At 49.0% G+C, this 22,135-nt stretch overlaps 4 protein-coding genes across 8 annotated transcripts; 2 read left to right on the forward strand and 2 right to left on the reverse strand.

Moving 5' to 3' along the window:
* The first annotated feature begins 2,811 nt into the window (after nt 1-2,811).
* On the forward strand, nt 2,812-9,429 carry SLC37A4 (solute carrier family 37 (glucose-6-phosphate transporter), member 4). 5 transcript variants are annotated; one of them, XM_004689192.2, is made up of 11 exons: nt 2,812-2,865; nt 3,350-3,508; nt 4,037-4,379; nt 5,202-5,434; nt 5,693-5,936; nt 6,424-6,579; nt 6,822-6,907; nt 7,403-7,516; nt 7,720-7,782; nt 8,105-8,243; nt 8,374-9,429. In XM_004689192.2, exons 3-11 carry the CDS (start codon nt 4,232-4,234, stop codon nt 8,538-8,540), a joined length of 1,350 nt encoding a protein of 449 aa, XP_004689249.1. In that variant the 5' UTR covers nt 2,812-2,865; nt 3,350-3,508; nt 4,037-4,231; the 3' UTR covers nt 8,541-9,429. The 5 variants fall into 5 exon arrangements, with proteins under 5 accessions (XP_004689249.1, XP_012585123.1, XP_012585122.1 ...); XM_012729669.1 differs by having other exon boundaries at nt 8,352-8,534; XM_012729665.1 differs by having other exon boundaries at nt 2,845-2,865; nt 3,347-3,508.
* A 165-nt stretch (nt 9,430-9,594) lies between these two features.
* Nucleotides 9,595-12,493, reverse strand: TRAPPC4 (trafficking protein particle complex 4). The gene is made up of 5 exons (XM_004689193.2): nt 12,244-12,493; nt 11,927-12,101; nt 10,957-11,060; nt 10,219-10,345; nt 9,595-9,959 (listed from the first exon to the last, which is right to left on the reverse strand). The coding sequence occupies exons 1-5, from the start codon at nt 12,416-12,418 to the stop codon at nt 9,881-9,883; spliced, it is 660 nt and encodes a 219-aa protein (XP_004689250.1). The 5' UTR covers nt 12,419-12,493; the 3' UTR covers nt 9,595-9,880.
* A 260-nt stretch (nt 12,494-12,753) lies between these two features.
* Nucleotides 12,754-14,645, forward strand: RPS25 (ribosomal protein S25). Its single transcript, XM_004689194.2, has 5 exons — nt 12,754-12,857; nt 13,096-13,191; nt 13,704-13,887; nt 14,410-14,508; nt 14,596-14,645. The coding sequence occupies exons 1-4, from the start codon at nt 12,855-12,857 to the stop codon at nt 14,502-14,504; spliced, it is 378 nt and encodes a 125-aa protein (XP_004689251.1). The 5' UTR covers nt 12,754-12,854; the 3' UTR covers nt 14,505-14,508; nt 14,596-14,645.
* Nucleotides 14,646-14,723: 78 nt separating this feature from the next.
* CCDC84 (coiled-coil domain containing 84) lies at nt 14,724-20,855 on the reverse strand. The gene is made up of 11 exons (XM_004689195.2): nt 20,664-20,855; nt 20,400-20,563; nt 19,625-19,723; nt 17,243-17,309; nt 17,113-17,175; nt 16,728-16,792; nt 16,485-16,590; nt 15,733-15,763; nt 15,094-15,183; nt 14,890-15,022; nt 14,724-14,808 (listed from the first exon to the last, which is right to left on the reverse strand). Exons 1-11 carry the CDS (start codon nt 20,781-20,783, stop codon nt 14,745-14,747), a joined length of 1,002 nt encoding a protein of 333 aa, XP_004689252.1. The 5' UTR covers nt 20,784-20,855; the 3' UTR covers nt 14,724-14,744.
* Between the last annotated feature and the right edge of the window lie 1,280 nt (nt 20,856-22,135).

The following is a 22,135-nucleotide window of genomic DNA, read 5'->3' on the forward strand; positions in this document are numbered from 1 at the left end:
GAGGGGAGCAGCGGGCGGGTCAGGAGAGGTCTGCCTCGCCATGTGGTCACCTCCGGGGCAGGCGGGAATCGAACTCATGCGGAAGTGGCTTTAGCTCCTTAGTGCTGTGCTCTAACCCGCTGCGCCACCAGGGAGGGCCTGAGATACTGATTTTTTAAACTCCAAAAGAAAGAATCTGGAAAGGATTGATATTTTGATAATATCCAAATCGTAGCTTTGTTTTTTCCATGTATACTGTATAAGATTTACATTTATTGCATTAGTTTTTAATCATCCTTTAGTAAAGTCTGCCTTGCTTTTGGGGGATGTCATCGCCTCATTTCCTTTCCTTAACTTTCTTGGGAAAAAAAAAAGAGTGGTGAGGGACCCTCCCTAGTGGCACAACAGCATATTCTGTAAAACAAGTGACCTAAACGCCTGACAAATATCAAAACCATGGGACCCTCCCTGGTGTGGCAATGGGTTAAAGCACAGCACTGCAAAGGTATTAGCAGTTGTTTCAGCATGAGTTGGATCCCTGGCCAGTGGTGTGGCAGACCCTCCCACTGCTCCCCTCAGAAGTGTACTTTGTCAGTCAGCCTGTTCTGCTCCCCACTCTGTCTCTGTGAATTCTCTCATGGCCTCTGCACCTCTGACCTGTACCCCAGTTCTGTATGCATAAATAAATATTAAAAAGAAATCAAAGCCATGGAACTTTTTCTTTCTTTCTTTTTTTTAATGGAGAACTGCTTTTTCTTTATTTAGGCCTTAGGAAGGACATTAACTTTGACCGCACATTCCTTTTTAAAAAATCCAATTTATGAGGTGAGAATTTTTATACCCTAAAGTCCAGATGACTGAGGTGAACAGTCATCCTCATCTCCAGCTACATAACCTTCTCCATCATGCTCTTCTACTTTACTGAAGCTAAGTCCACAGTGTGGTCATTATCTTCCTATAACTTGCTACCCATACTTTCCTGATGCTTCGAGTCCACTTCTTCATTCATTTTCTTGTCTTCTCCTAAGTTTGTTGCCTCCCAATTGTTACAGCTAAGACAGTTACTAGGGAAGCCTGTGCAGGTGGTAATTGCTAGTGACAGTTAACCTTACTGGGGAAATGCTTAACCTACTTGCTGTTCTGCTCAGTGCTATGTCTTTAATCTGCCACCCAACCAAGCAGGGCCCCAAATGAAATATATATTTTTAAAGATTTATTTATTTATGCAAACAGCACTGGGGTACAGATCAGAGGCTCAGGGCAGTGAGAGAATTCACCAAAATCAGAGTGGGGAGATGAGCAGATAGATTGACAAAGTGTACTGCTGAGGGACCAATGGGTGAGAAGAGAGAGGCCTGCTGCCCCATGTGGGCCACCTCCAGAGCCAGGGATGGAACTTGGGCTGAAGCAGCTGCGGCTGGCTTTGCAGTACTGTGCTTTAACCAGTCGGGCCACCATGGAGGGCCTCCAGATGAAATATTTTGAAGTAGGATTATGGAATTATAGAGTAAGGAATAAGGAATTATTATGAATGACTACATACAATACATAATTCTGGATTTTTAAAAAGCTTGAAGATAATTGGAGTGGCAATTTTGGAAAAATTTTGGAGACAATGTCAACTATATATTAATGAATATATTTCATTAGTGTGTTATTGCAGGATGTGGTTATGTAGCAAATTGTGGTTATGTAGGATGATAATCTTAGGGAAATACAGGCTGAAATACATAAAAGTGAAATTCCAGATTGTCTGCAACTAACTCTGGTTCAACAACAAATGATGTATATTTATACAGAAAGATATAGAAAACAGCAGAATATTGACATTGGCTAGGTGAAGAGTATTCTTGCAAGTTTTCTATAGGTTTGAAAAATTTCAAAATAAAACGATAGGAAATTTTAATTAATTTGGGTGCTAGTTACAAGAGCAGTCATATATGCAAAACAAATTAATTGAGCCCTACACATAAGATCTGTGTATTTTTTTTTTTGCATTTTACCTTACATATATCACACCTTAGATAAGTCAGGGAAGAGGGAAACTTAAATGGTTTCTCTTTCGTTCAGTCAAGTGAGGATCCTGGAGAAATCCTCTGGTTTGGTTCTGGAGAAACTAATTTTTCTCAGTGATCTACCTTGATGAAAGTGGAGTGCCTGATATTCACTAAGCTGTTACTCGGTGGACACCTGTTGAATTAAGGAATTTCGGTCAAATATTGTCTCAAATTATCTGTATTTCCTTTCTCCCCTGATGTAAAGATCCCCATTCTAAAAGATCTTTGCTCTTAACTTTGGAATACTTAAAAAAAAATTCTTTGAGCATTCCGTGGGACTGTGTGAAAACGATTATCTAAAATTTCTAAACTCTATTTAGGAGTTTCGAAACCAAGTTGCGGGCTTAGTAAGAAAATGAGAATCCTAGTGGTAATTACCAAGGTCACACTGTTGGAATACAGTGGGTCAGGGATTAGAATTTAAGGTTTACTCCAGTCCTGTACTTTTGTCTTGATTCTATCCCCGACAGTCTCACTATAAACGAAATGTTCAAATTGTGTTTAACGAGAACGGCATGAATTTCTTCTGGAAAATACTATGTTCTCCCACAAGACTTTTCTCGGACCGTAAACTCGGTGACTGGTGGCTGGAGCGACTCGGAAAAACGGTTTGCTGAATGTCATTAAGAAGAGAATTTACGAGTCCTGCCCCTAAAGGGCGCTCTTCTCCCTCAACGACCAGCGTGAGCTCCAGGACTGCGTCTGCGGCTCGGACTCGCCTCGCGGGGACCAGACGCAGCGGAGGCCCCGCCCCTCCCGCCTCGCCCCCAGCGCTCGCGCATGCGCCGGACTCCCTGCCCACGGTATTCGGGCTCCCACCTCGGTTCAGGTAGGGGTGGTTTGCGGGGGAGTGGCGTCGCCGGGGGGGCGGGCCTGAAGGGGTGGAGTCTCAGGTTTCGGTCCTCCTTTGTTAGCGAACCCCAACTTCCGAGGCAACCGGGACCTGTGCCTGCGGCTGCCTCTTCGGGCTAGGGGTCCACTTCTGAGTCTGGGGACCGCCGAGGCGCTGCTGTGACCAGCACTCGCCGATCCCTTTATGTGGCTCCAGCCCGGGGTCTCCGCACAGCTCCGCACCCGCGCCGGGGCCCGGTCTGTCCCAGCCCGAGGCGGGAGTCCTGGGTAGCTTGAGGACACCGGGCTGGGCTGGTGCCGAGAGTCCGCCGCCTCCCTACCTCCTCCCCCTTCTCGCTGCACGGCCCCACCCAGCCTGCCAGAGCCTCTCGGCGCCCGCAGCGAGGGGTCTCGGTAGGGCTACGCGTGGTCGCTTGCTCTGCCTGAGCCAACGCCTTCTGCTTCACTTGCTTCCCCAGCAGAGCGGAAAAGCCGGAGGCGTGCAGCAGGGGCCCTGCGAAGCTGGGCGGTTGGGCATTGCTGCCTGAAGTCCGCCGGTGCACCTGCCCGCCCGCGAGCCGTCAGTAACCGTTCCTGCAGTTTCCAGTCAGCCAGACTGGAACTCACATAGACGCCCCAGGGTAAAGAGGACCAGAGGCAGCTGACCCCACCACAACCCAGCGCCTAGTGGGGCTTTCGGTGTGACAGTAGGATCAGAACTAGGAAGTTCCCCTTACAATTCTGCAGCTGTCAATAGGCAGTTCCCCCTCCCATGGTGTGCGAAGCACTGGAGTTACAGAGGTAGGATCATCTCTAGAAGACTTGCAAGTGAGGGTGTTGTGGGTGTAGGCCTCATTGCCTGGCTGCCAGTAAGCCCTCAAGAAAGCTTCCTTGAATGAATGAGAGGGTAGGTGACTGAGGGAACAGTGCTAGAGCTCTGCTCATCGCACCCAGGCTTCCCCTGGGCTCATGCAGACAAAAGTAATTAGGTTGAGCCTTTAATCACAACTGGTTTCACAGGCAGGAGGGTAAGGAAGAGGAAGGAAAGCAGAAATCCTGGGGACACAGGGTGCTGGCCCTTCTTACTGGTGCTGCCTTCTGCCCGAGACCCCCTCCAGCCCCCACCCTTTGGCTGTCAGTAATCTGTTTTTTTTTTTTGTCTCCCTCAGGACACTGGGTTCCCTAAGAGTTGCCCCAGGCTTAATGATTGTCCAGAAGGCGGCTATAAAGGGAGCCTGGGAGGCTGGGTGGAGGAGGGAGCAGAAAAAGCCTAACTCAGCAGAGCCGGGCCCTGTGAGAGCTGCAAGCCGGAGCTGTGGTCAGAGGCCGGGTGACCTGGCCAGGAGGGCCTGCTCTCTGCCACCATGGCGGCCCAGGGCTATGGCTACTACCGCACTGTGATCTTCTCCGCCATGTTTGGAGGCTACAGTCTGTACTACTTCAACCGCAAGACCTTCTCCTTTATCATGCCTTCACTGGTGGAGGAGATATCTCTGGACAAAGATGACTTAGGTGAGTGCTAGAAGGGAAGGGTGGTGGGCCCAGGGCCCAGAAGCAGCAGGATGAGTTGGGTGTTTGTGGCACTGTGGTGTGTGCAGGCGTGCAGGCGGTGTGTGCACAGCAGAGGCTGGGGGGCTGTCTGCTTGTGCTAGATGAAGAGGCTCCAAGATCCAAGAGTGTGGGCCTGGACAAAGGATGATGTGTTTGATGTGTACATGTTTGACCAGAGTTGCTCATTTGGCCTCTGTGTGTTTGTGTGTTTATTTACACTGTATTTAGGGGGCTTCTGGAAAGTTTCCATACCTGTATGAGTAATCACACAGAGTGAGTGCTGGCCACTGGCACTGTGAGCACAGGGACTGGAGTGGTTGGCTCCGTGGCTTCATGTGATTTGCAGGCTACTCTCCAGGAGGAACAGGTCCCTGATTCCAATTCTAGGCCCATTCCTAGGCGGGGCAACAGAAGTGGCAGAAGCCCTAGGTTCGCATCCAGGGTGAACGGGGAAAGCAGGCATATATAAATCCTAGTGGGGGAGCTGCTCTGTACTCCTTTCTTGCCTCCTGACAGCTGCAACTGAACTCTCCAACAGGCTGAAAAGTCATAGGTCAGTTTGAGGCTAGTGCCACAGTGAGGGGGAGTAGCAGGCCCACAAACAAGTGCCAGGATTCCAACACAGGCTCCTCCTATTCCTCTTGAAGTGAAGCTGGCTCACCCTGCTGGGCACCTCTACACACCTGACCCCATGCCTTCCTCCACCCTCCCCCCCCCACCCCGTACCTTTGTCCTGGCCCCTAACCCCCCAGGTGTCCTGCTCCCTGCCTCCCTCCTCTGCAGGGCTCATCACCAGCAGCCAGTCGGCAGCCTATGCCGTCAGCAAGTTTGTGAGCGGGGTGCTGTCTGACCAGATGAGTGCTCGTTGGCTCTTCTCCTCTGGGCTGCTCCTGGTTGGCCTGGTCAACATCGTCTTTTCCTGGAGCTCCACAGTGCCGGTCTTTGCTGCTCTCTGGTTCCTCAATGGCCTGGCACAGGGGCTGGGCTGGCCCCCCTGTGGGAAGGTCCTGCGGAAGGTGAGTGTCCACTTGCAAAGAGCCTGCTTGGATTGGCATAGAGGACACCTAAGGAGCTTGTGGGACCATTGGCGCGAATACCCTGTTGCTTGTCAAGATATTTTCGGAGACTGAATAGGGTGGGATCAGGTGGCACAGGAGGGACTTGGCCTCTCTCCCTCGTTCCTGTAATGTGAACCTCTGGGTCTGCCCCATCCGACCCCCACCCTCAACATGGACCGTAGGCTTGGCACCTACTCTGTCCCCTCTGCCCCACAGTGGTTTGAGCCATCCCAGTTTGGCACGTGGTGGGCCATCCTGTCCACCAGCATGAACCTGGCTGGAGGGCTGGGCCCCATCCTGGCCACCATCCTCGCCCAGAGCTACAGCTGGCGTAGCACGCTGGCCCTGTCTGGAGCACTGTGTGTGGCTGTCTCCTTTCTCTGTCTCCTGCTCATCCACAATGAACCTGCTGACGTTGGACTCCGAAACCTGGACCCCACCCCTTCCAAGGGCAAGAAGGGTGAGCCTCCACCCAAGCCAACCTCTGGGCACCTTTATCCAGTCATATGGCAGGTTTTTGTTGGGGTCTGGCTGTATGCTTGGCCCCATGCTAAGCCAGTGGATATGGGGGAGGGATGTGATGGGGAGTGGAAGGGGGAGTAAAGAAGACTCCATCCTCACAGCCCTGAGTAGCTAGGGCTCTGACGCCTGTTGTAGCCTGGCCCTACCTCACAAGAGCCAGACTCCTGCGTCCTGGACAGCACCCTGAGCTCCAGCGGCTTGGGTGCGTCCTCCACCTGCCCTGGTCTTGTTTCACTTTCATTCATTGTGCCTTGCAGTGTAGGGGCGAGGGCAGAGCAGTGGGTGAGGGGATGCCTGCCTGCTGATCTCTGGCTGTGCAGGTGGACTCTGCCCGTGAGTGGTTAATGAGTGGTGGGGCACAAAGGGGGCAGGGCAGCAGGAATGGGGGCAGGGCAAAGCCTGAGGCCTGTCTGTTTCTACCACAGGCTCCTTGGAGGAGAGCACCCTACAGGAGCTGCTGCTGTCCCCCTACCTGTGGGTGCTCTCCACTGGCTACCTCGTGGTGTTTGGAGTGAAGACCTGCTGTACTGACTGGGGCCAGTTCTTTCTTATCCAGGAGAAAGGACAGTCAGCCCTCGTAGGTAAGATGAGAATTGGGACGGGTGGATATAGGGGGCAGGAACCAACACTGGGGGTGGGAAATTCAGACCCACTTCGTTTTACCCCCTTCTTTCCCTGAGGTTGCACACTACTGTGGCAGCTGTGACCAGCCATCCGTGGGGACCCTGTACCTCTCTGCATTTAAACCCACCTGGGACAGCCCCAATGCGTAACATCCTTCCACCCTTCCTTCCCCTCTTCCCACCACAACTTCCCACTGCAGGTAGCTCCTACATGAGTGCCCTGGAGGTTGGGGGCCTTGTAGGCAGCATTGCAGCTGGCTACCTGTCAGACCGGGCCATGGCAAAGGTGAGTGGGCAGAAGAGACAGGAAGAAGGGTCCCTTTAAATCTTCCCAGTGTGACTGGGGAAGGCCCCAGAGAGGTGAGAACCCTGGGTATAGGCAGGTTGGCATATGCTGGTTTAGGATGGGTAAGGTGGGAATTTCAGGCTACTTTTCTTTGCTAGGTACATGGAGTTAAGGCTCTTAGAGAAACTGATGTCAAGGAAGGCCAGAATTTCTCAGCCTAGTCTGGGGCTTCTGCATGGCCCTAGGGAAACCCGGATTTGGGAGGGACTGGGTGCAGCTTGCCAGCATATGCTGCAAGCATGCCCCATGGTGGAGGAAGGGATGTGGTGGAGTTTGGCCTCAGAGCCAAGTGAGCAGGTCCTGGGGCGGCCCTGGCCCAGGAGCTGTGGTGGGGCTGCCAGCGATCTGTCGGTGGAGGCCCTGCTCTGCCAGAGTCCAGGGTTGGGGATTCTCTGTTGCTCCTGTGACCTGACATCACTGGGACTATATCCACAGGCAGGGCTGTCTGTCTATGGGAGCCCTCGCCATGGTCTACTGCTGTCCATGATGGCTGGCATGACAGTGTCCATGTACCTCTTCCGGGTGACTGTGACCAGTGACTCCCCCAAGGTGAGTAAGGAGGGCCTGATCCTTGCAGGCACAAAGGTGAGCAACTGACTGCTTCCTCTCTCCCTGGCTCCTGCCTGGCCCAGGCCTTTCTTGGCTTCTCATTTTCCCTTTCAGTCCTGTTTGTAACTCAGTCCCTCTCCTCTGTACTTTGGTGTCTTCTCAACTCTGGGCCTGGTTTCCTTCTCTCCCCTGTGCTCCTCTAGGATGCCATCTGGACTCCGGTTCTTCACCCTCTTGCTGAGCTCACAGGCTTTACGGAGCATGAGGTGCTTTTTTCTCTGGTTTTCCTCCTGGTTTGTCTCACCTTTGCATACCCTCATGCCTTGCCCCTTGACACTCTACTTGCATTCAAGGACAGGCTCTAGCATGGGGGAGAAGGGATGGCCTCTGGCCCTTCTTCACCCACTCACATAGGCCCTTGGGTTGGCGCAGTGTGGCGCCCTCCACTGTCAGTTGTACTGGGAAGTGAGTAGGCGTCTCTTCACTACAGCTGTCTGCTCCTCTGGGCCAAGCATGATTGCCCAGTGGCAGGGGTGGATGGGCTGGCTGTCTCAGACTCGTAACTGCCACTCTGCACTGCCCTTGCAGCTCTGGATTCTGGTATTGGGAGCTTTGTTTGGTTTCTCCTCCTACGGTCCCATTGCCTTGTTTGGAGTTATAGCCAACGAGAGCGCTCCTCCCAACTTGTGCGGAACCTCCCATGCTATTGTGGGGCTCATGGCCAACGGTAAGTGATGTCCTCTAGCTTCTTCCTTACCCCTATTTATGCCTTGCACAAAGGCCAGCTAAAGGCTGGAGCAAGCCCCGCTGACTCAAGTCTCACCAATGACTCCAGCTCTTCCCCTCCTGTCTGACAGTGGGTGGCTTTCTGGCTGGGTTGCCCTTCAGCACCATTGCCAAGCACTACAGTTGGAGCACCGCTTTCTGGGTGGCTGAAGTGGTCTGTGCAGCCAGCACAGCGGCCTTCTTCCTCCTGCGAAACATCCGCACCAAGATGGGCCGAGTGCCCAAGAAGTCTGAGTGAAGAGAATTACAGATTCTGGAACACCCTCTTCTGTCTGTGGCCTTGCCCCTGCACATGAAGTGGGTGGGGGCTGCTCTAGTGAGCACTGAACCTCTGACTTACCTTTCCTGCTCCTTTTCCCTTGCCCAGGTGGTGCCGGAAGTTATCAGTGGCTAATGAGATCCCAGCTCCCCATCCCATACTCTGTTTAAAGGACAATCTTTGTTCTTGGGCTCCACTAGCTCCTCAGACAGCCAGGAAATACTTGAGTCAGGGAGTCTCCCGCTCCTGGGTCCTATCCCCACTCCCACCTGAGAGCTGCAGGACACCAATGGCCCAGGACCTCTGCCCTGAGTCCACTCAGCAAGAGGCATGGCAGCAGCTACTGCCAAGGCTCAGGATCTAGGGGAAGAGAGGCTGTCCCTCTCACCAGTACCGTAGGTGTATGGGGTATGGGTGCAAGGGTAGGAATACTTGATAGATTAAAACTAGATTTGATACTAAACACTGTCAGTCATTCTTTCAAAAGAAGTACTAGAAGCTAGAGATAGCTTCCTCTGGAAAAAATCCTTCGTACCTGTTCCTTCTACACAAAAGGGAGGCTTCATTCCCCTGGAATGGGAAAGATGACGTGCAGATGGACTCTCTATGGCCTTCAACTTAATGCCGTGTAACTCAGTGATCATTTTGGAAGTGAAGCTACCGGGTTATCAGGAAGACTAAATAACTTGACAGACAGGTGGCAACGTAACAGTGGCTCACTGACAGGGCAGTCAGAAGTGTGAGTTCAAGCACAGACGGACATTAACTTTGAGACTTGGAGACAGAGAGAGCTTGTACTTTCCTGTCTGTAACAGAATGTGTTTGCTGAGGTTACGGTGAGAATAAAATGGTAAACATTTGATCATCATCCTAAGAAATTCGCAGTTATTCTGGAACAAGACCCAAGGTTCCTGACCATGAATATGTATTTGCTTTCTTTTCTACCAGAACCCTTTATCTCATTTTCCCAGAATTCCCTTATCCCTGTCTCCCCTCCAAAACCTTTCCCCCCCAAACCATTAATTACGATAGCAACATTGAGATCAAAGGAATGTTTATTACAGCATTTATGGGCCCACTTCCTCCATAAATAAATGTACAGGGTTGGGAAGTAGGCCCTGATAGCTAAACGAGGGAAGAGAGCAAGGTATTAAGGCCGGGGGACCAGTACATGTTATCAGGCTCAGCATCCTCCCATTTTCAAGTGCACTAGCAAGGCTGCTGGGGTTTCCACTGGAGTGGAACTAGCAGGGACCCCTGCTGCAGGATTGCTCAAATTTGGGTGGGGTGGGGTGGGGATGATCCATTGCACGCTCAGGCTAAGACCCAGGTCCAAATGTTCCAGCCTTCTCAGCCACCTCCAGGGCTAACTTCAGGTTCTGGTCAAACAGCTCACACCTAGGCCACGCCCGGGAGACATAATGAGGACAAAGGTTGAGGCCCTCTCCCTGCTTTAGGTGCAGAAGAGAGCAGTGAAAACTCTACTTCAAGAATATGAAAATTACTCCAAGAACATAAAAGCCATGGCAAGTTTCGGCATGGCAAGTTTCTCATAGTAAGTAAAAGGCTAGTCTTTTTCTTTTTTATTTAAAAGTAACTACTACATGTAAAATGACTTTTAAAAGATCACATAGGGAGAAGGAATAGGACCACCTACCTGATGGGCATTTCCAGAGAATAGAATGGATTCTTGAGGGCAAAGTCTGAGTAAATTTCATAGATCTTTCGGAGAAGTGAGTCTATTCCAGCTTGCCTGGGATCTGCTAGCACCACAAACTTGATCCCTGGAGAAAAGCCAAGAATGGTTGCCAAGGGGTAACCATGCAGCAAATTTGGCAAAGCACTTTCATAAACCCGTTTTAATGTTGTCATTATTGCTATACAATCAGGAGAGAGAAGAATCTGACTCTTTAATGGAGAGAGAAAAGGTGAAGTGACTTTATCACATCAGCCAGTGAACTTAGAGACCAGCTCTAGGTTTGCCACCTACTTCTAACCATAGGGTTCTGCACCAGAAAGTGCCAGGCACAGGACAAACTCCTGAATTTTTCAATTACCTGCATTAATGAGCTGAAGCAGTAGCACTTACGATACAAAGCCCATTTCCATGTAGTACTCAAATTTCATTTTGGAACACTCATACCTTTCAGTTTGTCCAACGTAACACTAGGGGAGTTTTAATTTGTGCACGGGATCACGGAGATTGAGCATGCTGGGTGGCATGGACAAAAATCAGTGTCAAATTAAATATTGGTTTTGGATTCACACAAAAAATCAATGTCTCTGTGCAATTATTCAGAAAGAACCACCACCCCATTTGCTTACCAAAACTATCATTGGCCAATCCCTTCCCCCAGCCTACCCCACTTGGGATAGGCTTATCTGGAAGGCATACCTGTCAGTGTCTGGAAACAGTGCAGTTTGAATGTGTCTGTCTCCAGCATCTCAATGCCTGAGCTTCCCTGTTCAGGAGACAGCTGGGAGCCAATTGCAAAGAGCCTATTTGCAGAGGAGGAAAAGTTGGGAATGTACCCTTCTGTTGTAAGGGAAGTGTGCTGCTTAAGCTTTCCACTTAAGTGACCCTGTCTGTTTAAGAATTCACATCTCAGCTTCACACCCTCAGGTGAGGCAGTGAGATCTTCTGGTGGAACAACAAGAGTTCTTTTTTTTTTTTTTTAAGATTTATTTACTTATGCATATAAGAACTGGGGTACAGGCCAAAGGTGTGGAGGGAGAGAGGGTTCACCAGAGACAGAGTGGGGAGAACAGGCAGATCTACTGAAATACACTGCTGAGGGCCAGTCAGGAGAGGTCTGCTGCACCATGTGGGTCACCTCTCTGGCTGGGGATAGAGCTAATGTTCTATCTGCAGTGGCTGCAGATAGCTTCATAGTGCTGTGCTTTAACCCGCTGGGTCACCAGGGAGGCCCCAAGTATCAAGATTTCTTTAAAACACACCTAAATTCTGCTTTGTTATAATACAGTTTACATTTAAATTTTGGTTAAAACGAACATTCTGGGAATCTGTGTCATGCTTATTCATCTGTGGCTGTGGATACCCAGTTCCTCTCATAAGACAGCTAAGAGCAGAAAAAGACCTTAAAGATCATAGTTAACTGCTTTCAAGATGGAAGAAACTGAGGCTCAGAGAACAGCAGCTGACTTAAGCTCACGACCGCCGATATTACCTAAGTCCTTGCCACACGGAATCAATTATTTTTCTTTTCATAACACAAGAACTGATTATTTAAAAGACAGAGATAAGTAAGCTCTGCCTTTCGGGAGGCTGCCAGTTGAGCCACACTAACCCTTAAGAGTCAAGTAAGTGCATGCTGACAGGCAGCAGGACGGGCTGGGGGACTCACGAGTGGAACATGGAGGCCAGCATGAGCTTCTCATTGGAGGTGAGACGGGGTCGGCCGAATCGAATGGACACCGGGTAATTAGCAGGGTTGCTCAGATACTCCAGCACTTCTTTCCCATCGGCTGTGTGCTTGCCATTCACGTCCACGCCATTGATGGCCAGCACTGCGTGGCCCACTACAGAGGAGAGGCTCAGGGTCAGCAGATTCCGCCGAGCGGGCGAGGGATCCGACCCCAAGCCATAGCCCCCGGACCTCACAGGACACCAGCCCACTTCTGCAGCACCGGGCGCCGCCCTCTGGCTCCAAGCCTGACCCACCCCGGATGCCGTCCCGCTGGCCAAAGGCAACCAGGACACGTTCGTCGTGTAGCTTGAGGAGCAGATCAAGAGGGTAACTGAAAGTTTTTTCGGCCTCGGCTCGTGGCGCGTAGCTGTCTAACTGGTAAATCAGGCCGCCAGCTTTGTTCACCACATAGACACTAAAGATCGCCATTGCTGCCGCCGCAGCTGCAGAACCCAATTCGGGTCTTCCCGATGGCTCCGCCCCGGAAGTGCGCCCGTACCCGCCCCCCCTCCCAGCTCGGCGCACGGCCTACTGAGGCGCTCGCGCCCTGGAAGCGCGACGTTAACCCCGGGAAAGTAGTTGCCAACTTTTGGCAAACATTTCCGCCTCTCTTTCCCGGTTCTTAGAGCCAAGAAATGACAACGTTTGCGTGCTTCGCAACTAACGGCAGTGGGGCGCCCGCATGCCACGACGCGCTCCTGCCCGCGCCACATCCGCACCGCCGAACTTCCTCCCGGGGCCCCGCCCCTTGGCCCGGAAGCACTTGTGTGGGTGGAGGGTTCTGGGCTCACTCGTGAACGGCGCTTCCTTTTTGTCCGACATCTTAGCGAGGCTGCGTTGATAGTTCTACCCTCCGAACTTCGCAATGGTGAGTTCGGGGCTACGAAGCCGGCGCTGCTCTGAGAGCGGGGCGGTGCGAGGGCTTCGTTGAGACGGCGCGGCGAGAGGGCACTATGGGCAGTCGGGGTGCATCTCCGGGCGCGCGGGCGCACTGCTTTCTCCATGTGCTTCGGTGGTGGAGCTGGCGTAGGGGCTGGGCGGCGCGGGAGGAGGGGGACCTGGGGGTTGTTGGAGGACTTAGCTGTATTCCGTCCGTTTTCCTACAGCCTCCCAAAGATGATAAAAAGAAAAAAGATGCCGGAAAGTCGGCCAAGAAAGACAAAGACCCAGTGAACAAATCTGGGGGCAAGGCCAAAAAGAAGGTAAGTGAGGGAGACTGGGAGCAGCGAACGCGTTGCGCTGCACCGATGTGACGTGGTGGCCGGTGGTTAAGGGCGTGGGGTCTAGACTCAGTACTGTGATCTCGCCTTTTTGTCCCCGTAAGTTGAAGAGTGGGGCAGTATACACAATTTAGAAAGCGAGTGTGGGCACAGCACATAACTAACTTCACGGTCCCATGGACCTCAGCCCATCTCCGAAAATCGCAAACATGTGCTCTTTCTCTCTAAAAATAACTCGTAGCCTTTATTAGCGTTAGTGGTAACCAGTGTCTTTTGTTTGGTACTCTGCAAATTCAAATAGCTATATATAGTTAAAATCAGAGCTTCTACAAAATTTGCATGTCAGAGGTTTCCACATGCCATGGAACCTAAGCTTGTTCTCAGAATATTCCTACAAACTTGGAAAAGAGTTGTCTGAATTAGGTTAAGAGGGGATGAGTGTTACTCCAGAAGCACTGAATCTTTCTTCACGTTTGTTTTGTTTTTGTGAGTAGAAGTGGTCCAAAGGCAAAGTTCGGGACAAGCTCAATAATCTAGTTTTGTTTGACAAAGCCACATATGACAAACTCTGTAAGGAAGTGCCCAACTATAAGCTCATAACCCCAGCTGTTGTGTCTGAGAGACTGAAGATTCGTGGTTCCTTGGCCAGGGCAGCCCTTCAGGAGCTCCTTAGTAAAGGTAAGAGGGGTGAAGGATATATTGACCAGTGTGCATTTTAAATTGACCTGACCATGTTAACCATTTTAAATGTTTTCACTGGGACTATAAAAATAGACGTGGCTGGCCATTAGTTGTTGCTGACATGAGCCATGGAACCCCTGAGTGTTAGGTAAAGTCTGGGGACCCTTTATATTTTCAAGTAAAATACATACGTAGAATTATAATGTTTTATTAATATACTGAATTAAACATTTAGTGGTGGAGCTAAATACTATGTTACTACATACAAATATTTTACAGCTATCTGTAATGCCTAGTGTGGAAATAGTGATTTAAAATATATTAGGAGCAGATAGTATGCCACCAGTTTTTAGAAGTCTACCTAAAATTAGATAAATCATCCAGGCTTGTACGCCCTGCCTGCCTCTTTTATGTGTTTTTATGGTCAGACACATTTTTGCAGGGAGGGATATAAAACTCAGTTTATTGCAGCTTTTGAGTGACTCATAATGCTTCTGTGAAAATACCCTTTCTCTTTAGGACTTATCAAGTTAGTTTCAAAGCACAGAGCGCAAGTAATTTACACCAGAAACACCAAGGGTGGAGATGCCCCCGCTGCTGGCGAAGATGCATAAGCAGGTGAGCAGGGGCCTCACGTACTATGCGAAGCGTGCATCCCCTTAAAATGCTTTTATGGTTCTGATTCTTTTGAATTTTTTTTTGCAGGTCCCACCAACTGTACATTTTGAAAAATAAAACTTTATTAAATCAAAAAAGTGGGTATGTCTGTTTCCTAAGGGAATTGTAAAGACTAGCAAGTATGACTTCAATGGTTTGTCTTTGAGTTTTGTGGTTATTAAAGTATCAGGAAACCATTAGCTTTTTTTCTTGGTGTGATGCTGTTTGTTCCTTGCTGCAGCTTCACTTTTGAATTGATGCCTGAAAGGAAACAAAAGATTAACAGGATGAAGTAGTCTCCAACATAGTTCATAATCTGGGTTCCTAGTCCTGGGCCTATACCTGGATTGCCAGCGGCGTCCATTATTCCACACCCGACCAAAAGAGGGCAGCCAGCCTGCACTGGTGCTGGAGCTGTGATCAAAGTTGGCCCCAACTCTTTCTGGAGGGAGTTTCTTCAATTTCTGTTTTTCCTCTGCAGTGATTGGTAAATAGTTTTGAGTGAGATGAATTTATGGGCCCAATTGCTCTCTTGAATTTACTTACTTTCTTTAAGGAACTCTTCATAGGAGGGTCCTATTAGTTGGTGCCCAGAGCTACATTCCTCATCTTGGACCATCCAGGGAGGTGTGGCACCTGGAAACAGAAGGCCCATTAAGCAGAACTGAAGGCAGGTCATGCTGCTGTGAACCATACCCTAGTTATAGCCATACCTGTTTGAGAACTGGAAATGTTAAAAAGCAAAACCCAGGAACTCTGGACCTTGGGAAGCTGAGTGCCCTAGTGTAATTCAAAGCAACGTACCTCGCACATGGTACAATTATGAAATAGCGCTACTAAGACATGCAACAAAGTAAATACGTTGAAAGTATGTAATTGGAAATATTTCGAGTGAAACCACAATCAAGATAACCAGATAAGCTTTTACCCTTTTAAAATACTTCTGTACCTCCCTAAGCAACCACTGATTTGTATTGTCACTGTAAATGAGTTTACATTATCTAGACTTACATACATGGAGTATCTTCTACCTTTTGGGGGTAGGCTGTTAGCATATTCATGATTCAGTAGTTATTAGGTGCTATTCCATTCATTTGTTGGGGACATGGGTTTTTAATTTATGGCTACTATATTTAGGATGAAAAATTACCTCTTACGTTTGACAAACAGTGCCCTGGACCTTACCTGAGTGGATGTTGCCAACTCCTGGTGTGTCCTGTAGTTGGAAATGGGGAGAAAAAGGTAAAGCTGAGGGGCCCTCCCTGGTGGCATAATGGTTAAGTCTCAGTGCTATCATCAGTATGGTCTGAATTTAATTCCTGGCCAGAGAGCTAGCCACATACAATGCAGCAGACCTCATATCTCGCCCCTGCTCCCCACTCTTGTCTCGAATCTTCTCACCCTGACACAGTGCTCTGGCCTACATCAAAAGTAACATTTGGTGTCCAAAAGTAGTGCCTACCATGTATCAGGAAATAAAAAACCTTGCCCTCACAGTATGAATTACACTGTGCAAATACTGCTTTACGTGGTATAAACTCAAGACTGGTAGATACTTCTTCCATGAAGTGATGATGAGCTAAGAACTGAAGGAGGAATAAGCTTTAGCTTGGTAATCGATGGGAAAGATTATGGAGTTCAGAAGACAGTAAGTGGAGAAAAAACTTGGCAGGGTGGAATAGAGCAGTTTATATTCAGAAAGGATTTGCTGGAGAAGTGTGGGGTAAGGGTGTCAGTGTATCCTGCATTGTGAGCTGGAACTGAGTTCTGCAGAAGGCAGGATTTTAGTTGGTGTTCCTAGTGGCAGTGTGGTCATCTCGGAGGGTGAAAGGGCAAAGCCTGAGAAGGCAGAAATGGCCAGCAAAATAATCAGAGAAACTAGGAGAGGGTGTCTGATAGCCAAAGGGGGCTTGGTGCTCTCCTGGCTTACACTGTACCTGATGGCCAATGAATGTCAAAGGCTGTCCTGTCTCCATCCAGTCAAACTCCGGGGCTGGTGGTAGGTGCAAACGTGAGGGCGGCTGTGAGGTAGAGGCTACTTGGCTGAAAAAGACAAAATGGCGTCTGGCTGTCCTTGCTCAGGGGGACAATAAAGATAATTCGTTCCTATTTCCCAGCCAAAATGTTAACGAATGCTCTTAACATGTCAAACTTCCAATAAGAGAATCTAACAGTCTTACCTGTTAGTCCCTTTCCAGCTTCCAGGTGCTGAAGAACCCTCTTCTGGGTCTGGTACCGCCTGAGGCTGAGTTTGATTCAGGAAAAATAAATGTGTCTAGGACACTTAAGAGCCTACCTAGGCCATGCTCCCACCCTCTTGAGGTAACAAATTGGCATAGCGAGGGTACTGCCCATCTTAAACTCTTCCCTCCTAGTCCAGCCCATCCCATATCTCTACTGACAAGTTCTGCCCCTAAGTGGACAGGTTAGGGAGCTCAAGCCCAGCAGGTGAAGCGTGGAGTCTGAGTTCTCTTAGAAGAGCTGGTCTGTGAAATGCTGGAGACCTGGGAGAACCAGGGATCTGTGGATGTGGATACTGCTCTGGATCCTCCGAGGGAAACCAACCTCTAAGACAGACCGAACCATCTCCTGTCGGCTTTGCTCCACCTCACGGATCTGAGCTGCCATCTGTGGAAGAGAAGGTCCTTAGATAGTAGGTCATGGGCTGGGCCCATCACAGGCTTTTTGAACTTACCTCTTTGATCACCTCATCCTCTTTTTCCTCATAGGCATCTAAACCTTTCACCATGGATTTCTTGAATCTAAAAGGAAAAACGGCAAATAAATCCAGCGCACCAGTCCCTACCAGTTATGAAAAGATCATCAGTAAATTTTCTTTAAATTTTATTAACTTACACAGAATACACAAAAACAACCACATACCTCACCCAGATTCACTGTTAATATTTTGCCACACTATCAAAACCTCTCCTTTATACACATATTTCCTGTCACCCAAAACAAAAGTAGGTTTTAGAACATTGTAAGACTCATATTTCAACATGACTCCTAAGACAAGGATTAGTCCATGAAACCACAACATCGTTAACTACACCCGAGAAAATCACTTCTTTTTCATGTTCAAATTGTCCCATATTTGGGTAAACATCAATATACTTGCTGTTTACCATTTGAAAGAAAAAATTTCAGGATAACTGATACCACTATTAATGATAACAAAGCAAAGCTCAAGATTTCTTTGCAGTTCTCTTAGAAAATATCTTCCTGGGGTGTACATTCAGAATTTTTATTGTTTTATTTGTAATTATTGCCAATTTGATACACAGTTAATAATCTGGTCATTTCAGGCTTGGCTTGTAAAACATGTAAGGGGTCACTCCTACAATGGTGCTCTGGCAACCTTGTACCTAGCCATGGAAGTAAAACCTTGAACTACAGCTCATCAGTGTCTTGGCAGAAGGCCTGTGCATTCCTTTCAGAACACAAAAGGAGGCATGACAGGAGCTAACAGGGCATCTCTACTTACCTCCCTATCCCCTGAGGAGCTGTTGTAAGAAGTTTCTCATCAATTCTGGGGTTCTGGTGAGGTAGGGGTCTTTCTGCCTCACCCCTTGCAGATAGAGCTACAGTCTAGATTTGTCTCCAAAGCAACAAGATAAACTGCAACTCACTGCAGCCATCCAGCCCTTATGTTTCAGTGTGCTCGCTCGGTGCTGGCAGCGAGAACCTGGAAAGCTGGCATTTGAAGCTCACTCTCTCCACTGTCTAAGCAGTAACTACCTAAGTCTCAGTGTCTCACTGTATCTACTGGTCAAATCACTCAGGTTTAGCCGTGCCTTGTCTTGGGTGAAATTTGGCTTGAAATTTATTACTATTAAAAAACCAAAACTATTTAAATTAAAAGTATCTCTTACAAATCTTGTTTCTATTCTGTCAACTCTCTGCTATTCCCGTGGATCCCCTATAGACAGTCCGTTCATTAGCTTTTGATTGTCCTTTACTATAGGCAGCATAAAATACAAGTTTCTTTTGTGTTTTGCTTTTTTCACTTAACTAAATATTCTGGAAACTGACTACGTTCAAAGAGTTCATCTTCTGAATTCTCAATTACAATGTTTTTCTGCTCAGCCATCCTTTATACACCCACCAAAAATCATAAGCAGTTGTATCATGGTGTGAAGAGTGTACTTTTTGGCCTTAGTTCCCACCTTCCAGTTGAACTACAGGTTTGAAGGTAAGGTAGTAGATTTAGGCACGTCTCATTCCTTTGTTCTCCACACTGAGTAGAGAGGATAGATGCCATGAGTTTTTCTGTATCTACCTGAGATTTCTTTGGGTTCCAGCTTCCATCATCTCAGCATGTTCTTTTCTTGAGCTGTCAGAGATCAAACACTCTCCAGGCTAACTGGAAGTACCCCACTTTCTCAGAGGTCTATGCCATTCAAAGTAGGCTGAGGAAACATCAGTTTGTTGAACACTATAAACAACCTCTTCTGTTCCTAAAGGGGCCTTAACTATTCTGTGTGCCAGACATTTAAGTAGTCGAGTAGTCAATTATTACTATAATATATACTGTTCTGTATTTCCTAATGCACTATAAATCCCAACTTCCAGCTATTGGGTTGTCAGAAAAATCATGACACATTTTTTCATAGGAAACAAAAAATAGGCCTTCCCTGGTAGCGCAGCGGCTTAAAGCACAGTATTATGAAGCTAAAGCCACTTCTGCATAAGTTTGATTCCTGGCCAAGGAGGTGACCCACGTGGCATGGCAGAACTCTCCTGACTGGTCTGCTGTTCCTCTCAGCAATGTATTTTAGTAATCTGCCAGTTCTGCTCCCCACTCTGTCTCTGGTGAGTTCTCTCACCACCCCTGCACCCCAGTTCTGTATGCATAAATAAATAAATCTTAAAAAAAAAAAAAGTCATGACTTTTTGACAACCCAGATTATAAACCTAACAGGTACTCTGTCATATTTGTGTCCAACAGTGTGTGAAGACGACAGATACTTATTAAGTCCTTACTGGATTTTTCCATTATTAGAGCATTCCAATACAGACACAGGCCCAGAGAATTCACATTCCACTACTTCACTTTCCTAATCCTGTGACTCACCGTGCATAATCCTGGGGGGAAACTAGAAATTTCTCTTTCATCTGGGATTCAGCTTTGTTTTCCCACCAGAACCTGTTGGTTGCTTTCCTGTGTTCTGGGCTGAGAATGGAGAGGATGAGTATTTTCAGTAATAGATTACAAACTATTACACAGATAACTAGGCATTAGATAAATAAAGCAACTAGTAGCTGGGTTTCTGCCTCTACGCAGGGCTGAGAAGAATGGTGTTAGCAGTCTCCTCCAGGTCTCCAGCCTCCCTCTTTTCAATAAAAATGTGAGAAGAGAACCTGGTGGTGCAGGGTTAAAGTCTCAGTGCAATCAAGCTATGAAGGTCACTATGGCATGAGTTTGATACCCATCCCTGGCCTGGGGGGAGACCCATAAGGCCCAGCAGACCTCTCCTGTCTCACCCGCAGCTCCCCTCAGCAGTGTCTTTCAGCAGATCTGCCTCTTCTGCTCCCTCATTGTTTCTGATGAATACTCTCACCTCCCCCAGCACCCCAGGCCTACACTCCAGCTCTTGTATGCATAAATAAATCTTTTTTTTTTTTAAATGAGAATCCGGGAGGAAATAATGGGGTAACCTTGAGCTAGCCACCCACCGACACCACTGGACCATGTCTGCCATAATCCCTCACGGTTGGCAATGCCTATAAGGTGATTCCATCCATCCACCCTGATCAAATCACGAAGGTATTCTTCCTCTCACCCACAGAACACTCCCTCCCAAGTACGTATACGAATGTCCTGAATGCGTATCGCAGTCCGATCTCACCTGGCCAGATGCTCCAGGAGCCCCCCGTGTAGCACGGTCAGGTTTCCGTGGCTCAGGTGTTTCCGCACCTCGCAGCTGCAGCACAGACACCAACAGCATCGTTCATGCTCCGGTACGTAACGCTCCACCTGCGCCGCGCGGACGGCCTTGCGTGCTGCCTCCACCTGCGGCGGAGGGTAGAAGCCAAGGTGGGCGCCGGGATCCCTCACCGCATCGCCCGCATCCCCGCCCCAGGCCGTCACTACCACAGCCTGCCGTCCGCACCTGGGGCAGGAGCCGCTCCAAAGCCACCTTCAGCTGCCGTTGGTGCTTGCGACTGTAGACGTGCCCGCGACCACAGAAGAAGGTCTGGCGGCACAAAGCGCAGCGTTGCGCGGACTCCATCCGCTCAGGACGGGCTCACAGACCCGGTCCCAAGAGGCGCCTTGGAGCCTTAGCCATCCAGTGACCCCTGACCTCCGGGGGCGGAGCCAACCCAGCGGCCCCCGCGGCGGGCGGGCGCCGCTTCAAGCTCTTCTGCGGCTGCGCAGCTGCGTCCCCGCCTCTCTCGCGCGGCGCCAACCTGCCAGTCCAGGATTTCCTCAAAAGCTTCTAAAACAGTGGCCATTACCGCTATGCCACGAGCGGGTAAGAGTGCAGATAGGTGGCGCTGCAGGACCACAAGTCACAACTCGGGACATTGGCCAGGGCCCGAACTAGATGATGTAACAGACCGTAACAATTACAGGGTCTTCACTGTGTCCAGAGCTTTAACCACTTAATCGTCAGAACAACCCTCTACTAGGGCTACTAGGTTCCTGGGCACTTTTCCAATGGGAAAACAGCCATAGGAGAGCAAGCAAACTTGCTTAGTAAAGTCTGGAGGCAGCACTTGGGCTCAGGGACCCTCCAGGATCAGCGGGTAAGGACGGGCTGCAGGTGACAAAAGCCAAAGACCTCATAGTCACAGTGATATACGCCCACAAGGGTGTACAAAAGTTAATCCTGTGAAGCTGTAAAGGAGAAGCAGAATCACTGCTGAGGGTTAGCAGACATTGTAAACCTAAAAATCTTAATCTACTAGGATTTGTATTAATTCTTTGCAAGCCACTTCCTGAATCAGCAGCCTCTTCGGTTCCCATCCAAGCCTTAGAGCAAGGTGAATTGCTTCCTGAAAGGACCGAAAACCTCAGGCTGAAATCTCCACCCTAGAGCTCCCCTTGAAAAACCTGGGACATAGCCAGACCTTACTTATAGGATGAACAGTGAGAGGTGATGCAGAGTCCCAAGCTTGTTTTAGAATTGTGATGACTACAAGTGCGTGGCCTGGATGGGCTGCAGTCCTGTGAGTCAGCTCTACACAACTTAAGTCCGAAGAGTAGCCAGTCTCCCTTTCACATCTTGACTTCCTGGTGGAGTTTCCCTTTAGACCCACGGGTCCACCAGATGATCCATTTTGATGAGCCGTACAACATCCAATTCCTTGAACTCCCATTCTTTCCCTGGTAGGGTCAATTCTGGACCTTGTCCACCCAAGTCTCTTCTTTCTATGAATCTGAACTCTGAAGTTGTGCTCTGACCAGTACCTTCTATCCTATGTGGCCTAGCCTCCAATCAGTCTTTAAATGCAGGGAGACCTCCACTCCTAAAGATGAGTACTCATCGATTTACTCAGAAAATTAGACAGCATCTGCCTTTTGCCAGATGCTTTGCTCTAGGCCAGTGGTTTTCAAAGTGTGGCCTCTAGGCCAGCAGCA

Source organism: Condylura cristata, unplaced genomic scaffold, assembly GCF_000260355.1.
Source record: "Condylura cristata isolate star-nosed mole 26May11 unplaced genomic scaffold, ConCri1.0 scaffold00025, whole genome shotgun sequence".
Lineage (NCBI taxonomy): Eukaryota > Metazoa > Chordata > Mammalia > Eulipotyphla > Talpidae > Condylura > Condylura cristata.

Coding starts and splice junctions, on each gene's coding strand:
- SLC37A4 (XM_004689192.2), top strand. CDS start 4,232: ATGGCGGCCCAGGGCTATGGCTACTACCGCACTGTGATCTTCTCCGCC. Junction 4,380..5,201: donor TCTGGACAAAGATGACTTAG/GTGAGTGCTAGA, acceptor CCTCCTCTGCAG/GGCTCATCACCAGCAGCCAG. Junction 5,435..5,692: donor GTGGGAAGGTCCTGCGGAAG/GTGAGTGTCCAC, acceptor TCTGCCCCACAG/TGGTTTGAGCCATCCCAGTT.
- TRAPPC4 (XM_004689193.2), bottom strand. CDS start 12,418: ATGGCGATCTTTAGTGTCTATGTGGTGAACAAAGCTGGCGGCCTGATT. Junction 11,061..11,926: donor CTGGCCTCCATGTTCCACTC/GTGAGTCCCCCA, acceptor CTCTGCAAATAG/GCTCTTTGCAATTGGCTCCC. Junction 10,346..10,956: donor CTGTTTCCAGACACTGACAG/GTATGCCTTCCA, acceptor GCTTTTCTCCAG/GGATCAAGTTTGTGGTGCTA.
- RPS25 (XM_004689194.2), top strand. Junction 13,192..13,703: donor GGGGCAAGGCCAAAAAGAAG/GTAAGTGAGGGA, acceptor TTTTGTGAGTAG/AAGTGGTCCAAAGGCAAAGT. Junction 13,888..14,409: donor TCAGGAGCTCCTTAGTAAAG/GTAAGAGGGGTG, acceptor CTTTCTCTTTAG/GACTTATCAAGTTAGTTTCA.
- CCDC84 (XM_004689195.2), bottom strand. CDS start 20,783: ATGGAGTCCGCGCAACGCTGCGCTTTGTGCCGCCAGACCTTCTTCTGT. Junction 17,310..19,624: donor TCCCCCCAGGATTATGCACG/GTGAGTCACAGG, acceptor TTTTCCTTTTAG/ATTCAAGAAATCCATGGTGA. Junction 17,176..17,242: donor AGGATGAGGTGATCAAAGAG/GTAAGTTCAAAA, acceptor TCTCTTCCACAG/ATGGCAGCTCAGATCCGTGA.